This window comes from Chiloscyllium punctatum, chromosome X, assembly GCF_047496795.1.
Source record: "Chiloscyllium punctatum isolate Juve2018m chromosome X, sChiPun1.3, whole genome shotgun sequence".
Lineage (NCBI taxonomy): Eukaryota > Metazoa > Chordata > Chondrichthyes > Orectolobiformes > Hemiscylliidae > Chiloscyllium > Chiloscyllium punctatum.
This window is the reverse complement of record NC_092791.1, coordinates 23,206,664-23,227,916: the sequence shown is the minus strand read 5'-3', so window position 1 is coordinate 23,227,916 and position 21,253 is coordinate 23,206,664. Positions and strand designations below refer to the sequence as shown.

At 38.4% G+C, this 21,253-nt stretch overlaps 2 protein-coding genes across 13 annotated transcripts in view; one reads left to right on the top strand and one right to left on the bottom strand.

The window, feature by feature from the left end:
* mcrs1 (microspherule protein 1) overlaps positions 1–10,688 on the top strand; it is a 39,606-nt gene extending 28,918 nt beyond the window's left edge. For 5 of the 6 annotated variants that reach the window (XM_072567133.1, XM_072567132.1, XM_072567131.1 and 2 more), the window contains 3 exons: positions 890–977; positions 1,906–2,033; positions 2,524–3,048. In XM_072567133.1, coding sequence (XP_072423234.1) covers positions 890–977; positions 1,906–2,033; positions 2,524–2,610 — 303 coding nt within the window. In that variant the 3' untranslated portion in view covers positions 2,611–3,048. Of the gene's footprint in view, positions 1–889; positions 978–1,905; positions 2,034–2,523; positions 3,049–10,568 lie in introns of those variants that run through there. The other variant, XM_072567130.1, reaches the window with a different exon arrangement.
* LOC140471208 (spermatogenesis-associated serine-rich protein 2-like) overlaps positions 3,139–21,253 on the bottom strand; it is a 142,806-nt gene continuing 124,691 nt past the window's right edge. For all 7 annotated transcript variants that reach the window (XM_072567124.1, XM_072567123.1, XM_072567122.1 and 4 more), the window contains 4 exons: positions 18,950–19,059; positions 11,964–12,066; positions 9,382–9,587; positions 3,139–7,077 (listed from right to left, as the gene is read on the bottom strand). In XM_072567124.1, the coding sequence (XP_072423225.1) occupies positions 6,703–7,077; positions 9,382–9,587; positions 11,964–12,066; positions 18,950–19,059 (794 nt within the window). In that variant the 3' untranslated portion in view covers positions 3,139–6,702. The remainder of the gene's footprint in view (positions 7,078–9,381; positions 9,588–11,963; positions 12,067–18,949; positions 19,060–21,253) is intronic.

The window sequence follows — 21,253 nt, the reverse complement described above, 5'->3', positions numbered from 1 at the left end:
TGCATTCCCAGATGAACCATCTCTCTCACTTTGTTTTCAAAAAACAATATTGGTTGGGAGTGCAAATTACGTGGTTCTCCCCACACTGACTACCTGGTGGTTATCCGTTCCCTTTGTGTCTGAACACCCTTTTGAGCCTGGTGGTTATCCAAAAAATGCTCAACTTCACAGACATGCCACAGTGATTCCAGCTGTTGCTCAAGCTCCTGAACCCAGAACTCGAGATGCTGCAACTGCTAGCACTTCCTGAACATATGATTGTCCAGGATTAAAGATCACAAAATGCAGATGGAGGAATCGTGCAGAAATCAATATACAATATTAGAATTACATTTAATTTGCACCTTGTAATAACATAGGCACAAGTGTAGCTTTTATGCTCATTACCCGATCAGTGGAATTCAAGTTCAGGTCAGTGTTATGCTGAAATTTAACAGACAACCTTGTGTTACCAGTTCATTGCCACTCTGCCTCAGGCGACTGACTGTGTGGAGTTTGCATGTTCTCCCCTTGTCTGCGTGGGTTTCCTCCCACAGTCCAAAGATGTGCAGGTCAGGTGAATTGGCCATGCTAAATTGCCCGTAGTGTTAGGTAAGGGGTAAATGTAGGGGTATGGGTGGGTTGCGCTTCGGCGGGTCGGTGTGGACTTGTTGGGCCGAAGGGCCTGTTTCCACACTGTAATGTAATCTAATCTAATCTGCTGGGTTGTGAACACAGTTTTAAAAATTCTGTCGTGAAAGCAAAGTTGCAAATGCTGAAGCTTTAAGGGACTTGAAAAAGTAACTTGATATTTTGATCCCACTCAGTCCAAAATGGTCCCCTGTTTGAATATAATCATCACTCTCCATTTTAACAAATGTATTATTATTTCTTCTTCTCTCCAAAAAAGATAACATTGGGTAGAGCCACAAAAGATAATCAGATTGATGTTGACCTCTCTCTAGAAGGACCAGCATGGAAAATCTCCAGAAGGCAAGGTAGTGATGAGCAAATTTTTTTGGTATTACTAACTCTATTTTTTTGGCTTCAGGTTACAACATGTGGCACTGTTGCTATGCCACTCTGGACAGCACACCAGTGGACCAAAATCAGTTTCAGTACTGCATTGTGACTAAATGTCGTTAAAGTGTAGAAAGTCAGCTCTTGGACATAGTTGCGTATTATGCAACGAATTGAGGGAAAGGCGTTTCAAATAGCAACCTTTTGAGCAGCCTGTTTCTTTTCCTTTTTATTTGAATGCAGTATATATTAAACTTGAAACAAGTATACATTTACAACACAGGAAAAAAATCATGTGCATTTCACTTTGAGAGGAATGGGAGATCATAAATTTTGAACCAATTGCTTGCTGCTTTTACACTGATCAATAGAATACATTTTTCAAAAGTAATGTTTGCTACTCAATATCCAGAAAATATGTCCTCTGGTTCAGGTTACCTATGACACTATGCAATTACTGAGCACACCAGCATGTTTATGCAGTTATAAAATGTTAAAGCACAGAGGGATGCCATTCATAGCATTGTGCCTATGCTAGCATTTTGGCAGAGCAATCTGACTGATTCCTTTCGTGTGTCCCTCCACAAGTGATTCTCTTTTGAAAGAGGCAACCAAATAAGGCTTGCAAAATTTTGAGAAATGCAAATGTACCTACTATTTTTAATTTAAACTTTACTTTTTTTTGCAAGTGGGAAAATACTTTGATTTGTAACCAGATTTTGTTTGATTTTCCCTGTTCTAGTGTGAAGTAGCAGCTAAATAAGAGTCTGTAGCTATTTAAAAAGGCATGGCACCAGACCTGTTGAAATTAATGCTGGATTCATTGCCTTTTGTGTAGTAACGTGGAATCAAACAGCTGGGGATGATTTTTGCTTTTAAAATAAATTAATTTTGTTTGTCTTCAAGGTATAATAAAACTGAAGAACAATGGAGACTTTTTTGTTGCTAATGAAGGCCGACGTCCCATCTACATCGATGGCAGGCCAGTACTTAGCGGAAATAAATGGAAGTTGAACAACAATTCTGTTGTTGAAGTAAGTGTTGCGTGCAAGAGGAGGTGAATTCTCTTGCATTTGTCAGATATTCACTGTATTGTGTAGATCACTGAACATTTTTTTAAAGGGATAAGTATGGGCTGTAATTTCAGTGATTGCAAAATCAGCAAGTGCAATTTGAGTCTCAATGTAAATTCAAGATTTTTCACTTGTATGTGTGGTTCATGTGGTAGATGTCATTCACTTGGATTTTCAGAAAGGTTTCAATTGAGTGAGATAAGTTGCAATATCTCTTCTGTGGCACCCACTTAAAAGTATTTCTGAATGATATGAATTAGGGTGAATCGTAATCATTTTACAGATGCCATAAAGCTCTTGGTAATTGGTTGAAATGCGATTGCTTAGTTTTTGGGGAAGAGTTTAACCAGTTGTAAAGATGGACAAGACTTTGAACCCAGAAGTAACAAATTTCTAGCATGGAAAACTTATGACATTTGAGCTTTTTTATTTTCTTCATTTTTTTTTGTAGATTGCTGGCCTTCGCTTTGTGTTTCTAATTAACCAAGACCTGATTGCCCTGATCAGAGCTGAGGCTGCAAAGATGAACCAGCAGTGAGGGGCAGATTCTAGTTTCTGAAGAAACAGGAAATGGTGTGTGAAAATAATAATCAAGGCATCATTCAATGGCCAGAGATCTGTAAGCATCCTGATCTTTGGACTGTTAGATGTTTTATCTAATTTTAGGAGGATTAACAAACACAGGACCAGAGTCATCTGCTGATACTGATGCATATCTGTCAATAGACATGCTATGGACTGTGTTGCTTTTCCCTCGCATGGGCCAACTAAATAAGCTTGATGGACAGAGGGAAAAGAACACAAACCTGACATTTCCACATTTGTGGATGACCCACCTGGAAAATGACTGCAACTAGAATATTCTTTATCATTTTCACAAATCTATTCATGTGTTGTCACAATTAAGTTTCTAATGACTGTTATTTAATGGAATTAAACCATGGAATATTAACTCTATAATCGGAGATAAAAGTTACACTTTTGTATTCAGTTATTTGTTTATAAAAAAAGGGTTAAACTTTTTCAAAGTTAGAAAAATCATTCTTTTGAATTCTTTTCAAGTACGTAAGAAGAGGACATTTGAGTTTTCAGCTGCATTATGCATTTAAACATATGCACTCTACTGCGTGCTACTCCCAAAGTTAAAAGTACTAATCTGATGAGACTGACTAGATCTTGCAGCAGAATGGTTTCACAGTCCTCCTGAATTTGAGTTTCAGGAACTTTGGGTGGGGTGGATTCATGCAGTAGAGATTTGACCTCTGGGACTATGCTAGGCTTTCCAGAGGTTGCAGGAATCGAGGGGGAAGGATAAAGTGACCTTTAATTGAGGGCAATAGGAAGTAGCTGAAGGTAAGCTAAACTTGACTTTTTTTTGAAAAACACTTCTACTCAGTGATCTCTGTTCTGAATCATAGTTGCACACCTGGTAGGTACTAAACAATTCCTACTACAAGCAGACTTAATTATCTTAACCCACATACCATTACATCTAGTTCAGTTCTCAATCGCTCCCAAGTTAACAACACATTCTTCCTTTGGATCAATGTCCTCTACAAACTGCACCAAGTCAGCAAATACGAAGAGACAGAAGGTTATTTGCATTGTATACATTTATGCTGATGTGCTTCTCCACACATGCTTCATCCCATGAGGTGCCCTTCAAACACTTACTGTAGTCATTAAAGTCATACTTTCCTTCCTCAATCTCGTTTCCCTGGATAAGCACGATATCAAAAACTCCCACAGGGTATAGTTTGCCCCTACGCTAATACAGTTTAATAGATGTATCTTAGTTTATGATCAGTGAGAAACTTCTAAAGAGCAAAGGGACAAGTATATGGTATTAACTTAATACTGCTACAATTTGCCTGAAAATCTTTTAACTGTGCCTTAGTACACTATGATACCTTTATTCCGGGAAAAACTCATTGTACAAGTTCATCTTGCAGACCACTTCTGTTAATTTGTCACCCACAATTATTACAATAGGATTTGTAACAAAAAGCAATAATTTCTGCTTAATGATCTATCTAGTGGTACTTTTAGGAACAAGAGTAGGCCATTCAACCTGTTGTGCCAATGGCTGATTTGAATACTTCAGTGCTCTTTTACCTACCCCATCCTCATAACCTTGTACACCATTACTAATCAGAAATCTATCAATCGCTTCCTTAAACATACTCAAAGACTGTACTTGCAGTCCCCAGAGTGGTGAACCTTTGGCATTCTCTACCCATCAGGTAAATCATCTCAGACTTGAGCAGCATCGTGCTCCCACCCCGCACCTGCCCTCTTTAACCCTTTAAGTATTTTGTAGGTTTCAATAAGATCATCTCTTATTCTTTGGAACTCGATTACACACCCAATTTGCTCAATTTCTCCACCAAGACAACTCACTAAAATAGGTATCACCCAGAGGTTTAACTTTAAATTTTGAATCTGATTTACTGTCTTGCTAATGCAATTAATTATCCTATGAAGTTCATGCACGACGGGAAGTAATATCGAACTGTCATTATACCCAGTGATAACTCTCTCCATTATGATAGCATTTTGTTTTATTGAGAGGGAAAAGTCACAGCTATACAACAAGGATTAGTTTAGAATACTGCTTTATTCATCAACTAAGTTTTAAACACATGACATATGTCAGGAGAAGACTTGCATTAAGAGGGAGCAGCAATTCTCCTGCCTGAGATGTAGCCATAATGTATCACCATACCATAGATCGGAAGATTCAGTCATGTAAATAATAATCAACTATATTGAAAAACAGTCTGCTGTCTGCATGGTAACCTAACTTTCAATAATTAGTTTGGGTATCCAGCATGTCACTGCTGAACTACCAGAATATGCTCAATGAATCTGTGACATGATCCCTTATCTCAACATCAAGTGTGTAGGGGTTAATAACAATAACCATTTACTGTAACTACACAATTTGTGGATTTCAATCTATTGTGCAGACTGTGAACAGTTGAAACTTTAATTTATTTCATTTGATTGTTGATGCAGTAGATCTGAATGCCAGCACAAAACTCGAAGTGGGAGTAAAATAGCCTATGGTACAAATGAATGTTTCAGAATTTACTGTCAGTTCTTAGAAGTCAGTGTTTACCAGCACATGGAAACAAAGTTACACTTGACTCCATTTTGAAAGATAATGTAGTTTAACATAGGTGCTATTTTTGTTTAAAAATACTCTGCTGTTCTGAGTGCCTCACCTCTCACTCAATTAGTGTCATTATAGGCATACAATGGGCATAGTTCTAATCATTCACTGTTAAAATGCAGTCATTAAAGTAATCAAGTCAGGAATTTTGCCTATTTGTTATATTTAGTAATTTTAACAGGACAGAAAATAAAATGTACAGATCAAAACTGACCAGTGCGCCAAAGGGACATTTACAAATTCTCCTATAGATATTTCCCACTTTATGCTTTTATTAGTTTACTAGTAGCAATGCTGGTTGAAACCTGTATGAAGTCATTTGTAGTTTTTTTCGAACCATGGAATGTGAGAGATCAAGGGTGTAATAAGACTTGTAAAATATTTCCTAAAGGGTGCATCATCTATATTTAGTGGCACCTCTCTACATTCCTTCCACCTTGACATCTAAAACCTATTTTAAAAGGGAATCACCTCAGACATGCAGAACTGAAAGTGGATTCACTGTTCAGACTTAGGTGAATTTATATTCAGGGAAAAATATAGAAAGAACTTTTGGTGTAACAGATAGAGCTAGTAGAAGCTAGTTCAGCAAAGGTACCACTAAAACTTTGGATCAATTCTTCTGTATTCACACTATAAATTTTAACATTAGGTCCAAAGTGATTTCAGGTTCCCACTGACACTAAGCTTGCCGGATGACTTCAAAAGGAAGTAGAGACTATTTCCTCCGGCATATGTGTTTCCTATCAGCCAGGCCCGGTCTCTGAATTCAAACTATAACTACTGTATCAGTATAAAAGAAAGCCACTTCATTACTGTACTATAATTCTTTTGTGAATATAGCCTGAATGAATGGGAAACGTTATCTGGCATCCTGTCAGCATATCATCTCCACAAAATGCAGGTTACAGGCAGCTCACTGCTAAAAACAGTTTCATCCAAACACATAACTTTAATTAGAAAGAAAATTAAGGGTCACCATTGTACTCGTTTACAATTAGATGGTGATCTCTAGCACAACGCTAACAGCAAAGTTTGAAGGTCTTTGGTCCTTTTGAGTTTTAAGTGTGTGTGCAATATTTAAGGGTTTGAAATGAACACTATAGATACAAGGCACTTTATTTCCTAACAGTTTGAGATGTATAGTGATTTCTTGAAACTGTTATGTTCAAAGTAAAATTAACTGATTTAATCATGACAAACCAGGCAACAATGCTTAAGTAACATTCTAAAGTATAGCCAAGTGGTGGTCCCTCTTCCAGGACAGAATAACAATTATCGACACTATCGATTCAAGAACTTGTGAAAATATGAAAAAGGTTGATTCGAAAACAAAGAGGAAGAGGAAAAAATTGCAAGGCAAATCACTGGTGGCACAGACAAGGTCAATGTAAACCCATTGTGTTTTATCATATCTAGCCGTGACGCTGGCATGTTGCTGGACGTCAGAATCTTTCAGCAGTTCACAGAGGTTTTGTTTCCACTTGATTTTGGCCTACGTTGAGACAGGGCACTGGCAGGAACAGGAGGTAAAGGTGACTGGCTGGGGTCAGAAGATACAGCTGTATCATTAGAAGCTGTAGAACATATTTGACTCTTATCAGTGGCAGAATCACAGGGTGCAGGTTGTGGCTTGTATCGAGTGTTGGAGGTTTGGCTCTTATCAGTGTTAAAACCACGGGGTGAAGATTGTGGATTGTATCGAATGTCAGAGTAATTTTTTGGTCCATTCCGGTACCGATTCCTATATTCATTTCTTCCAAAGTGGCTTGGGCCATTTATCCTATTCTCTCCAGGACGATAACCTGCTCTTCTATTTCCATGGGGAACCTTTTTAAGGATAGAACAATACAATTAATAGATTCATGTTGCTTTTTGTTTTAAACAAAATGGCATTTTAAATGCAACTTCTTTTTGCATATGATGTAAAAAGCAATGTTAATTTTCCCATGGACATTAATAATACCATTTAGCATGAAGTGAGAGATTGTAGCCTTTCTTGCTTAATGATCTGTACCCAAGAGTATGCCAACAATTTGTCTGTGGTTGAGGAGGGATGGAGAAAAGAGAATGACAAGCATTGATAGACTATTAAAAAACAACTGAGGGAAAGGTTTTAGCTCTGGCTAGTCCTGAAACAACTACTCAAGTAGAAAGAACTGCGTTGCTGGAAATCAGAAACATAAATAGAAGTTGCTGGAAAAGTGCAGGTCTGGCAGCATCTATGTTGAGAAATCAGAGTTAACATATCAGGTCCAGTGACCCTCCTTCACAACTATTCTGAGGAAGGGTCACTGGACCCGAAACATTAATTCTAATTTCTCACCACAGATGCTGCCAGACCTGAGCATTTCCAGCAATTTCTGTTTTTACTGTTCAAGTAACTGCTACTTCATGGATGTGCTTAGAGATAAATAAAAACAAAACGATATAAATTCCAATACAACAATTGCCAATGAGACTAGATGAGACACATTTTTTTTTAAAACCCAGAGCATTAACCTTATTGTATTGTGATCTATATATCTACACTTGTTATTGCTCACTGCAGATAGTTATGTACTTGCCAAAAGCTATTGTAAAAACAAAGGTTGAACAGGTTTCCTGAGCTGATATTTTGTATATCTCAAAAATTTAAACCAAATGCTTTTATTGTTACTACTTTATTGGTCAAAAAGACAGGTTTTAAGAAGCATAGTAAAGACAAGCAGAAAGATATAGGGGAGGGAATTCCTGAATTTGCAGCCCAGACAATTGAAGATGTGTTCTACACAACGGTACCATTCAAGATCAGAGACCGTTACAGAGAGTGATGAACTCAGCCTGGACTATCACTAAGGCCAACCTCCCATCTATAGAATCCATCTACCAGGCCCACTGTCAAGAAAAGGCCGCCAGCATTCCTAAAGATCAATCCCACCCTGGCAATGTTTTCCTACAACCTCTACCATCGGGGAGAAGGTACAGAGGCCTGAACACACGCACCAGCCCGTTTAGAAACAGTTTCTACCCTACTGTTGTTCGAATACTGAATGGACTCTCAAACACACAAAATTTGCCTATACCTGTGTTTTTTTTTTGTTTTTGCTACTGTTTACCTATTATTTACTTATCTATGCTACTTAACCCTGATCTGGCCATATTGCTCGCAAGACAAACCTTTTCACTGTGCCCCGTTACACATGACAATAAATTCAATACACGTGGTGGCCTGAATTAGACAGCAATGGAAGTATTTGAAACCAAGAGTCTGAATTTTAAAATGTGGATGATGCTTGACAGAGTGAAGTGATAGAGGAACAGGACTTAACTTGCACTAAGATGAGCTGGCAGAGTCCAGCGATGTTATGGAGGTAAGAATCGGCTGTATTAAGGTTGGCATGAATAAGATTAGATGGTCATCTTGGTCATCAAATTAATTTCTGATTGTAGCCTGGAGAGGGATAGTGGCAGTAGGGATGGAGTTTGGAGTAGGAATCAAAAACAATAGCTTTAATCTCTGCAATACTGCATTCAGTTGAAGGAAATTTCTGCTCTTCCAGTATTGGATGTTAGATAAACAGTTTGATAATTCAGCAGAAGGAAATAAGTGGTGGGGAGACTAGGAAGATAGAAAAAACATTTACAAAAGGTGACTGGCATCTAGTGTAGGAATGATGTAGCATGGCAAGAAGCTGTTGAAACAGCAAACAGCAGAGGAATGGGTAGGATAGGTGGGATGCATGAAGTTTTACAACATCTTAATTGCAATATTTAAGTCTTTTTTAAAAAGAATGGAGTTCATACTTTAACATTTTTTTGTCAATGTTCTTGGTTTTCTTAAAAAACAGACTCCTCCATAATCACATATCCTGCCAAGACTACTAAGTACCTTCCTCAAACTCTATCACTAAGAAGCCCACAAGCATTATATGATTGATTCCCCTTCTGTTTCTCTCTCATGACAATTCAAAACTGAAATCACCCAATCAAGACCTGATAACTTTACACCAATGCCTAGTAATTTTGACACAACACAATTCTCAGTGAATTTTAATTACAATATAGTCATCAAAACGAATAGAATTACTTGGGTTACAACCTATTTTCTTTGTTGAGGAAAATATCAAGAAAGAGAACATTAGCAGTTCATACCAGTCGATTTGACGAGCAAGTTTGGTTTGCAGAGTTGGCTGAAGCAGTAGCAATGTCTCCAGAACATGGACTATTCTTCAGCGACTTAGTAAGGCTGAGGTCTGAAGTACAGTTGGGAGCTGAAACATCACTCCGACTCGTCACTGATACTGATGAGACAGAACTACACCTTGACCTAGCAGAGTAATTGTTCTTGGGATGAGACACTATATGAAAGAGAGAAAGAAAAAAAAAACTTAAGATAATGCAAATTAAGACAAGATTACTTTGGAATATCCTTTAGTGGGTTGCAATTCACAAACCACAGCCAAATAAAATGGGGCAGAGGTAAAAGGAATTCAAATGTCAGAGAGGCAAGCAATATTGCATGCTGAGGAGGAAAAAAGTTTAGACAAAAAACAACTACATTATTAGGTCAGTAAGTAATACTTAATGTTGATGCTTATGCTGACATCAGCTTTTGGAGAGTTTGTACATATTATCAATTGTTAATGTATATATTAAAGAAAACATGAAATTGATGCTTCTGCCTGACCATCTCTTCCAGTCCCCCAAGAATGCTTTGTAAGTTAGGCAGGTGAACCAGAAAAACTTGCCTTTATATTGCGATCCCAGGATGTTCCAAAGCACATACCATCCAATTGATTGCTGTGCGTTGCAGTTGTGTAGGCGACTGTTTAATGCGCAGCATGAGACTTAATGACAGCCTAATTGTTTTTCTTCGTATCTGAGGTAGGAATGCTTTTCAGCACACCAGAACTTACTACTCTTCTTAAAAAAGCATCATAGCGCCTTTTATATCTATCTCAAGCAGGCCGGTGGAGTGTCAGTTTACTTTCTGATTGTATTTTTGATGGTGTCCAACAGTCAAACACAATCCTGGTAAGGCATTGATAGAAGCTTACATTATGTACGCAGTCCTAAACTAAGGATGAATTGACAACCTTTTTTTATTTTTACTTTAAAGATAAGAGAGCTACCAGTAAACTGGAATGAAATTTGAACTTAAAGATGCCTACTGAGATAATTTAAGCTTGTCATAAGGAATCAAGAACATTAACAATTTGGAATTCTGTCTGTGTTTGATCTGCTTTCTCAATGTTGCTACAGATTGATTTTTCCTGATGCAAGACGATGGTACTTCAAGGCTTCTACTATATAATAGCGGTTTTGTGTTGCATTTGCAGAGTGGGAATCTCAAAATGTTTAGATACTGGACCAAATCTAATTGAGAACAGAAGTGTATGAAGACTTCATGTGAAAGTACTGACAATGAGATACATTAAAGTGAGATTCATTAAAATTTTCCTTTGCTTTTTATCTTTTTTTTCAACTCACTATAATGTTGAGTTAATTAAGTCAGCTAACAAAGTAGATGGAAGTAATTTATGAAAGTCTTCTTGCAGTGTGGTAAAATGTCCAGGGACCCTTACATTCTAAGTAGAAAACTCATGCTATTGAAGTACCTATGAAATATGCATCAACAATTTGTTGGGTTCTGTTCACTGGCCCACAAAAATCACTATAGGAATTGAGCATCCTGTTCTTCTCATTTGCTCCAGGATGTTGCGCAAGTCTTTTCTGCGCACCCGCGGAATTTCTGCGCAGCTATGCGATCGAATGCCTTACTCTGCTGGCTCGCAATGAGATTACACCCAGCGACATGTAATTACTTTAAACCTTTAGAAGGAGATATGTTGCAAATTTCTGTATTTGACGGAGTATATGATGTGTCGAATGAATGTAGAATTAGGGGTCAAAAGAGGAAAATGGTTTTTGGTCCTGGACAGTAATACCAGGAACCACATTCGGTATTAGCATCGAAGCTGAATTGCTCCAGGAAATAATCATATCTTCAGTGCTCATGTTCTCCTTCAGAAACAAACATCCAAATCTTCCATTCCAATCAATGCACTTCTGTCTCCCTCAGATTTTCCTTGCAATATAACTACTGTATCCAATTGCTGGTTATGTCAAACTCATATCCTACTGCATTCCCTGTGTGATGACTTACCAGATTTTGTAAGTCATAGGTTGCTGTATATATTAAAGTATCACAGACATAATTAAATTGCTACCTTGGAAGTATACTGCAGCATTACCAATTAAGACTGAACTTGGCAGGTGGCAATCTATGCAGATAGTTAATCGGCAACAGGCCACAAGCAAGTTGAAGCTGAAGGATGAAGGCTGACAGTTGCCAAAAGAATCTGGCTACAAAATTATCTTCAGCACATACAAGTTTAGCTGAAACATTAGGTTACTGTATGCTGACTTGTCACAAAATTCAACAACAGGCACTTCACACTGACTAAATGCAGTCTCCTTTAGATTTAAGGATTACAAATAACTTAGCATTTTATACTGAAAACATGAGCTTAACTACACATTCAATGCCCCTTAATCAAAACAGCTGGCCTATACTCTCATTCTGAAGCTACATAAATCAATGCATACGATTCAAGTAACAGAGTCCAGTTTGTGCTGCAGCCTCTATTTTAGAAATGCTCAGTGCCCCACCTCCAAGGATGACTTACAGGTCACTTTTCTATTAAATGGTAGATGACCAAGCCTCAGCTTACCTTGTCCAAAGGCTTGGATACTCGCTTTAAGTTCTTCCACATCACAGGTGAACTGTGCACATCGCCCCAGGTCTTCATCATATTTTCGTTCACTAACAAAGTGCTAAAATACATTTAAAAAAATAACTAGCAGATGAAGTCCAGGTATGGTAGTTTAGCTTTTTAAATTATACAATAATCATGATTCCTAGTTATGCAACTGGCAGTTGGGATTCAGACTGCTGTACGATTTGTGACAATTATTAAAACAGTCACTATTGTGCATTGTGTATCTATCAATCAAATATAATTGGGACTGCTCTGATTAAGTCAACAGAACATGTAAATCTAAAAACAATTATTATCCAACATTAATTCTCAGTGACTGTTTAAATCAAGTGAACTCAAGTTTATATTGTGTACATAACAGTCACTTTCTGTATGACATACCTGAAATATTACTATAGGATAAACAGTTCTCAAATTCTGATCACATTCACCCAGAATTCCACTTTTTGCCATTTTAGTGGCACAGATTTGTTCTCAAACAGGTTAATGTTGGGCATCCCAAAGCAGAACTTCAAGGCAAAGTATTAAGAATAAAAGGTTATTACAGGCTGTTCTGCTATAACACACATTTCGTCAGCACAAATTGGCTATAACACAATTGATGAATTGTGGACATTGTTTGAATAACGCAAATTTTCTGCTGAATGGGTATAGCAATCTTCTACAGCGTGATTTTCTATAGTGCAAGGTCACAGAGGACCATAACTGTTGCGTTATAGCAGAACGACCTGTATTATGGTATTAAAATGAAATTTAACAAAAATTTTACATTGCATCCTTGAACTCCTCTAATCAAATGGTTCAGTGTTTAAGTGAAGATACCATCCATAGTCTTGAACCTTACTCCCCAAAATATACAATACTCTCTTCCAAGCATAAAAACAAACAACACTACAATGTTATTAGCAGAAAATATCCTGGCTAATGAGCCCAAAATAGAAGCTCAATCTTTTGTAACCAGATGATTGGAAGTATAAGGAATTAAAGAAAAGAACACACATCTCTTCAGGAGCTGTTTTTCTCCTGCAAGAATTCTATGTGGAATTAATTTGGGTTGTCTTGGCTTTGTTCCTCGATGGGAAACAGCTCACACTCCATCAGAGTAGAAATAGTCACCTAACATTGGAACTGAGGGAAAATCATTAAAACAGAGGGAAATGTTTTTCAGACAAGATCATACTTGAATTCCACTTTAAATGGAGTTCCTGATTCAGAAAAAAAAGTGGAAAGATATTCAGTTCCACCACACTAATATTGTGCACATTACTGGCCTAGCAATCCAGAAGCAGAGTTTAATGATCCAGAGATAACAACAAAGTGCAGGAAATACTGAGACCAAGCACCATTTGTGGACAGAAAAACAGTCAACATTTCATGTCAATGGCCTTTAATCAGAAGTGATGATTGAAGGGTTAAGGTTAGGGTTAGCTGAACCTGAAATATTGACTCTGTTTCTCTCCACAGATGCTGCTTTTCTTTTAAAAAAAATCTCACATTTGAAGTATCTGCAATATTTTGCTTTTATAATAACCCAGTGATAGGACTTCAAATCCCACCATTGCAAATAGGAAATTTAAACTCACTGAATCAAATAAATGTAGAATAAGAAAACTTATCTAAGTAAATGATAATCACAAAACTACTATATTGTCATGAAAAAAATTAATCATGAATGTCCTTTAGGGAAGGAAATCTGCCTTCCTTGTCTGGCCTCACAGGATGTTTAAAAAGTGTGCGAACTAGTTTAAAATTAATATACATGATATAAACAAACTGTAAACGACATGAAAGCATAATTCAAAGTTCTTTTTAATAATTTTTCTAAAATGTTTCATCTTCAATGCTGAAACTGACTGTTCATTTTTAATACTATCACTATTTTCAGTGTGTTAAGACTAGCAGAACTGAAGTTTATAACATGGTATGGGAGCCGCCTCATATGCAGGAGCCCACATCCTGTGCACAAGATGAAGCTGAAACATTTGGGGCCATCTTCAGCCAGAAGTGCTGAGTGCACGATCCATCTTGGTCCCACCTGAGGACCCCAGCACCACAGATGCCACTTTTCTGTCATTCGATTCACTCCATGTGATACCAAGAAACAGATTAAAGCACTGTATAAAGCAAAGGCCATGGGTCCCAGCAACATACCAGCAGTAGAACTGAAGACCTGTGCTCTTGAGCTAGCTCTGCCTCTGTAAGGCCCCATCCGAACTGTTCCAGTGCAGCTACAACACTGGTATCTACATGACAATGTGGAAAATTGGCCATGAATTTAATCCAGACAGCTGACACCACATCAGATGAATTTTAATCATCAGCAAAGTTATGGACAATGCTGTGAAATGACACACACGCTCAGGGTTTTTGTGGTGCAGTGGTAGTGTCTCCATCTCCAGACCAGATTGGCTAGATTCAAGTCCCACCTGCTCCAGAGGGGTGTAATAATATCTCTGAACAGGGTGATTAGAAAATATCAACAAATGCTCAGTTTGAATTCCAATAGGACTACTAAGTGCCAGACATCAGGTGAAAGTGATTGCCCTCGACAGCATTTGACTGATAGTGGTGTCAAGGAGCCCCAACAAAACTAAGTCAATGGGAGCCAAGGAGAAAACTTGCCAATGATTGAATCCATACTTCGTATTGTGCAAAGAACGATCATAGAATGGTTACAACATAGAAGAAAGCCATTCAGCCCATTAAGTCTGTGCTAGCCTTTGTGGGAACAACTCAGCTTCAACACTCTTCCATTTCTCTACAATCAGAGATCATAGCGCAAAAAAAAAGGCCCTTGAGCCTATTGCAACCGGATGGGTCAAAATCAACCTAACTATTCAAATCCCATTTTCCCAGCACTTGGCCTATAGCCTTATCTGCTTTGGTATCACAAGTGCACATCTAAACATTTCTTACATATTGAGGGCTTCTGCCACAACCACCCTTATGGGCAGTGAGTTCCAGATTCCCACCAGCTTCTGGGTGAAAAAGAAATCCTCACATCCCCTCAACGTCTTGCCTTCATAAATTTTATCCATCTCAACCAAGCCCCCACTCAACCTCCTCTGCTCTAAGGAAAACAAACCCAGTCTGTCCAATCTCTCTTCATAACTGAAACTCTCCAGCCCATGCAACATCCTGGTAAATCTACCCTGCCCCTCTCCGGTACTATTACATCCCTCCTATCATTGGGTTCCAGAACTGCACATACTCTAGCTGTGGCCTAAACAACATTTGTATATCGTTCTGGCATAACCTCCCCCTGCTTAAACTCTATTCCTTGACTGATAAAAGCAAGATTATCATTTGCCTTCTTCATCACTTTATCTACCTGTCCCACTACCTCAAGGGACTGGTGGACACAAGTACCAAGATCCCTCTGATCTTTGGTACTTCCTAGGGTCCAAATGTTCATTGTGTACTCCCTTGCTTTGTTAGTTCTGCCCAAATGCATCACCTCACACTTATCTGGATTGAATTCCATTTGCCACTGATCAGTCCATCTGACCAGTCCTTCTATATCCTCCTGTAATCTAAGGTTATCCTCCTCAATTATTACCACCCCATCAATATTTGTGTCATTTGCAAACTCACTGATCAAACCCCCTGCACTCAAGTCCTAATCGTTGACGTTTACCACAAACATCAAGGGTCCCAGCACCTGTTATGCCCATCTAAACACAGGCTTCCAGTCACAAAAACACTCAACCATTACCCTCTGCTTCCTGCTGCTCAGCCAATCATGGATCCAATTTGCCAAATTTCTCTAGAACTCACTGGCTCTTACTTTTGCTTTCAGTCTCCAATGTGGAACATTTCCAAAAATCTTGCTGAAGCCCTGCAAATCTTCTCTCTTCAGGTAAGAATCCAATTCTCATTCAAAAGCAATAAATGAATCTGTCTCCATCACGCCTTCAGGCAGATCCTGTTATTAGGAAGATTTTCAAGTTATTGTTGGTTTTGTCCACCACCTTAAATTGGTGTCCTCTGGTTCTGACTGCTGTGCAGACCGCTCAGGAGTTTAAACACCTTGATCAAATTTCTTCAATTTTCTCAGCTTCAGCTTCTCTAATCTATTCATGTAACTGAAGTCTATCATCCCTATAATTACAACCAGAATGGTTCTAAAGTCAGAGTCTTGGAGGCCAATCATTTTAGCTCTAGATCATTGCGACAGGAGGTCCTCAGAGGAATGTCTTAGACCAGTGTCAACTTAACTCAATAATGACTTCTCTTTCATTTGAAGTTTGGAAGCGGGGTAAGTTCATTGATGATTGCAGTGTTCTATTCAATGCACAATTCTTTGGATAATGAAGTAATTGATGTCAGTATGCAGTAAGTCCTGGGTAACAAGCATTAAATGACATTTACAGTACACGGATGGCAGGCTATAATCACCTCTAATGAGCAAGTCTAACCATCTCTCTTTGACATTACTCACATCAAATCCCCACCATCAAAATCAGGGGGCTCAGTTGGCCATAAACTTAACTGGATCAGCTACATAAAGTGCTATGGTTACAAGAGCAAGTCTGAAACTAAGAATTCTGCAGTGAACAACTCAGCTCCTGACACCCTAAAAACTGCCTGCCATCTTCTCCACTGGCGTATATGAATAAAGCTCCAACAACACTCAAAAAACTTGATCCAGGACAAAGCAGTTTACCTGATTAGCATCACTTTAAAACATTCATTCCCTGTCCACTGGTGCATCATGTTTGCAATATGTATCATAAGATACAGTGCAGCAACTGGCTATGCCCCCTTTGACAGCATTTTTCAAACCTGCAACCTCTACCACCTAGAAAGAGGAACAAGGGCAGCAGGCAAATGGGAAGAACACCACTCGCACGTCACACATCTGACTTGGAAATGTATTGCTATTTCTCTATCTGTACTAGTACACAATTCTAGAACTCTCCATCAGCACTGAGAGCACCTCCACTGCAGACTACAGCAGCTTAACAGGGCTGCTCATCATCTTTTCATGGGTAATGAGGGATGGGCAGTAAAAATTGGCCATGCCAACAATGCCCAAGCCCCACAAATGAATAAACACAATTCAGTGTCAAAACTTTTAAGCAATTCAGTTGTGTATTGATATAAAATTCATTTAAAGAACTTGCATTTATACAGAGCCTGACCAGATCTTTCAGACACTTTGCAGAAAAATAATTATTTTGAAGAAGTCATTGTTGCTTTGTAGACAAATGCAGCAGCCAGTTTGCGCACAGCATAGTCCTGCAAATAGCGATGTAAAAGGGCGCAGTTAAATTGTTCTTGATGGTCCTGGTTGTTGACAAAGCATTTGCTACTCTTCAAAAAGGGTCATAAGATCTCTTATCATTCACATGAACGGACAAGATAGGTCATCCTCTGAAGGACAGCACCTTAGATAGTATAGCATTCTCGTACTGGATTTAAACACCCTCTAGATTAGACGCTCAAATGTAAGAATATAGAAAGGACACTTTAAAAGTTCAGATCAATTTTGAAATGCTAAGAAAATGTAATTTTGGACAAAAAATTGCATGCTCTCTAAAACCCTATTGCATGAACATGGGTATGTAGTTGTCCCCATTTGACCGAAGAGGTCTCATTATCCAGAAAGTACCATAGAGCCTGAACCAAAAATAAAGCAATCAAACTAACATCAAGTGATCACGTGTGGGTCATCTACACTTTGAATCAAACTTCAACTACTGAATGCTGAGAGGCCTTGAGTGTGGACATGGAGATGTTTCCACTGGGAGGATAAACTAGGACCCAAGGGAACAGCCTCAGGGTGAAGGGACAACCCTTTAGGTGAGATGAGGAGAAAATTCTTCAGCCAGAGGGTGATGAATCTGTGGAACTCATTGCCACAGAAGGCTGTGGAGGTCAAGTTATTGTATTCATTCAGAGATACATAGGTTCTTGATTAGTAAGGGGATCAAAGATTATGGGGAGAGGGCAGGAGAATGGCACTGAAAAACAGATCAGCCACGATTGAGTGGTAAGACAGACTTGATGGGCCGAAAGGCCCAATTCTGCTCCTATATCTTCTGGTCTAACTTTCTAGTTCATTAAAAACAAGCCACTATCAGCTGATTGATACAATATTAAATAAAGATGGTTTCAGAAAAATATGAAGTATTTTAAATATGAAGAATATTTGCAATTCCTCATGTGGGGAACTATTCATCAGAAAGGTGTTAATGTTTTAGTTTCAGAGAACAGTTGTCTCAGGAACTCATGTTTTCCATTGGCTGACATAAACTAAACAATATTTGACAATGCCTGTTCAACGAAAGAACGCTGCATGAGGATCCAACACTGGCAAGGAAAAACGTAGGAAGACCACAAGGATGGAATGAAAATACAGGAAATGATTAACAATACAAAACCAAAAGTGCAAGCTCATTTGTCTATTAAGATGGAACTGGGTGAGATTACCTTTTATTTATATGGATTAGAGATGAATGAGACAGCAAAATTAAATTGACCTCTGTCTCCTAATCAAAGCCAACAAGTTGTATTTTAGTCGTTGTGAGGGACGTTGTTCAGAAAGTAAATTGCATAAATAGCACTGTTTTGTCAGTTTTGTTTAGTTCAAATATTCAATATTCTTCAACAGACTGCTATAGAATAAAAAGTATTGAAGATGGTATTCAGCAAGTTACTGATATTAGTGGAGCTTAAACCAAAGTAAAACACGGTTTTCCTTGTTCTAAACAGAAATTGTGTCACTGATGGAGTTTCAGTGTTGAAAAGGTAACAAATTAAGGCAATCCCTCTGTTGTCCCTAGAACAGGTCAACTTTTAGGATTTCAAACCAAGCTGGTCATTTATTAAAGGATCAATTTAAAAGGCTAAATCTGATCAAGGCAAAGAAAAAACAAACTGTGCTTTAAAAAGTGCTTCAGGTTTTCACAATTTTTTAACAGCAACAAACTTACCTTAATATCAGCTCTGAGTTCCATGAGCTGCTCCTCAGACATGCGGACTGCATTGTCCGTCATTTTTTTTAATGCTTCAGCTCTCTTCTGACGACTATCCAAGATATCCACTGAAAAGTATAAGCAATAGAACATCATTCAGTACAGCCTTACAATCATGTAGTCAACCTAAACCTACACACAATGCAGTTTAAATTAGAATTCTAAATTGCCCTACTTGTTCACTCATATTAAATAAAACATTAATTTGAAGAGTTCACAAGTCAATTTTTAAATAAAATAAGTGAGCCCTTTGAGGAGAAGTTTCATAAGCTGATGAAGGTTGTATATCAATTCCAAAAGCCCACGGTCAATCTGTTCAATATGCACTCAACTGAACGCCTCATGTGTATCAGTTAAAATGAGGCTTTATAACAATAGCACCCACTGGAGACATACCCCTGAGGTGGTGGTTCAATGGAGCACTGGTTATGCAAAGACAATTTTATGTTCAAATCAATAAAACACAGATCACAACATTGTGTTCCATTATGCACAAATAAAGCAAGAACCAGCTGTCTGACAGACATGGTATGGTTGCAGTAGACTGAAAAGGTTGTTGAAGGGAGAAATGTATTTATGAATTAGTAAGTTTGAAGGTGGAAGCCTGTTCAACGAAAGGTGGGAGTGAGATCCACCTGAAACAAATAATTGTACTTCAGTTGAAAAGTTTATTTTCCTTTAACACAAATTCTACAGCTAGTATTTCATCTAACAGAACTGTTCATAAAAACAAAATAAATTCATTTCCAGGTGAAGCCAAAGTGTTGGTTTGTTACTTTAGATGAAAACCATTAATAGCAATCCTTTTTCTTGTAACTTTTTGGTGATTGAAAATAAATTGTTCAAAACTGCAATTGCTGAGAATGCTATAGAAACAAAACGTCACAATTCCTTAAGTTCATGGTAACAGCAGCATCAACTGTAGTACTAATAATGAGCACCATATACACCTTTACAATTATTCTTTTTAAAAAAATTGTACAATTTATGATCTTAAAATCCAGAACTGACTGAGGGCAGATGTTTGCAGGTAAAGGGACAGCTGGAAAATGGGAAGCCTTCAGAAATGAGATAACGAGAGTCCAGAGACAGTATATTCCTATTAGGATGAAAGGAAAGGCTGGTAGGGGAAGGGAATGCTGGATGACTAGAGAAATTGAGGTTTTGGTTAAGAAAAAGAAAGCAGCATAAGTCAGGTAGAGACAGCAAAGATCGAGTGAATCCTTAGAAGAGTATAAAGGCAGTATATGTAAGAGGAAAGTCAGGAGGGCAAAAAGGGGACATGAGATAGCTTTGGCAAATAGAATTAAGGAGAACCCAAAGGGATTTTACAAATACATTGAGGATAAAGGGTAACTAGGGAGAGAATAGGACCCCTCAAAGAGCAGCAAGATGACCTTTGTGTGGAGCCACAGGAGATGGGACAGATACTAAATGCGTATTTTGCATTAATGTTTACTGTGGAGAAGCACATGGAAGATATAGAATGTAGGGAAATAGATGGTGACATCTTGAAAAATGTCCATATTACAGAGGAGGAAGTGCTGGATATCTTGAAATGCATAAAGGTGGATAAATCCCCAGGACCTGATCAGGTGTACCCTACAATTCTGTGGGAAGCTAGGGAAGTGATTGCTGGGCCCATTGCGGAGATATCTGTATCATCAATATTCACAGGTGAAGTCCCGGAAGACTAGAGGTTGGCTAACGTGGCACCACTATTTAAGAAAGGTGGTAAGGACAAGCCAAGGAACTATAGACTGGTGAGCCTGATATTGATGGTGGACAAGTCGTTGGAGGGAATCCTGTGAGGGGCAACTTTTTCATGCAGAAGGTGATGAGCTGCCAGCGGAAGTGGTGAAGTCTGGTACAATTGCAACATTTAAAAGGCATCTGGATGGATACATGAATAGGAAGGGTTGAGGGGGATATGGGCCAACTGCTGGCAAATGGGACTAAATTAGATTGGGATATCTGGTCGGCATGGATGAGTTGGACCAAAGGGTCTATTTCCTCATCTGAATCCATCATACTGCTATGCCCTTCTCCCTTAAATGCTCGAATAATACAGGTGCATTTCGGGGTAAAGTATTTGCTTCAACCATTCCATGGTAACAAGTTCCATGTTCTCAGCACTTTTTGGGTGGAGAAGTTTTGTCTGAATTCCTGTTGGATTTCTTGGGGACTATCTTATATTGATGGCTTTGCGTTACGGTCTTCCCCACAGAGTAAATATCCTCTCTGTATCCACTCTGTCAAAAC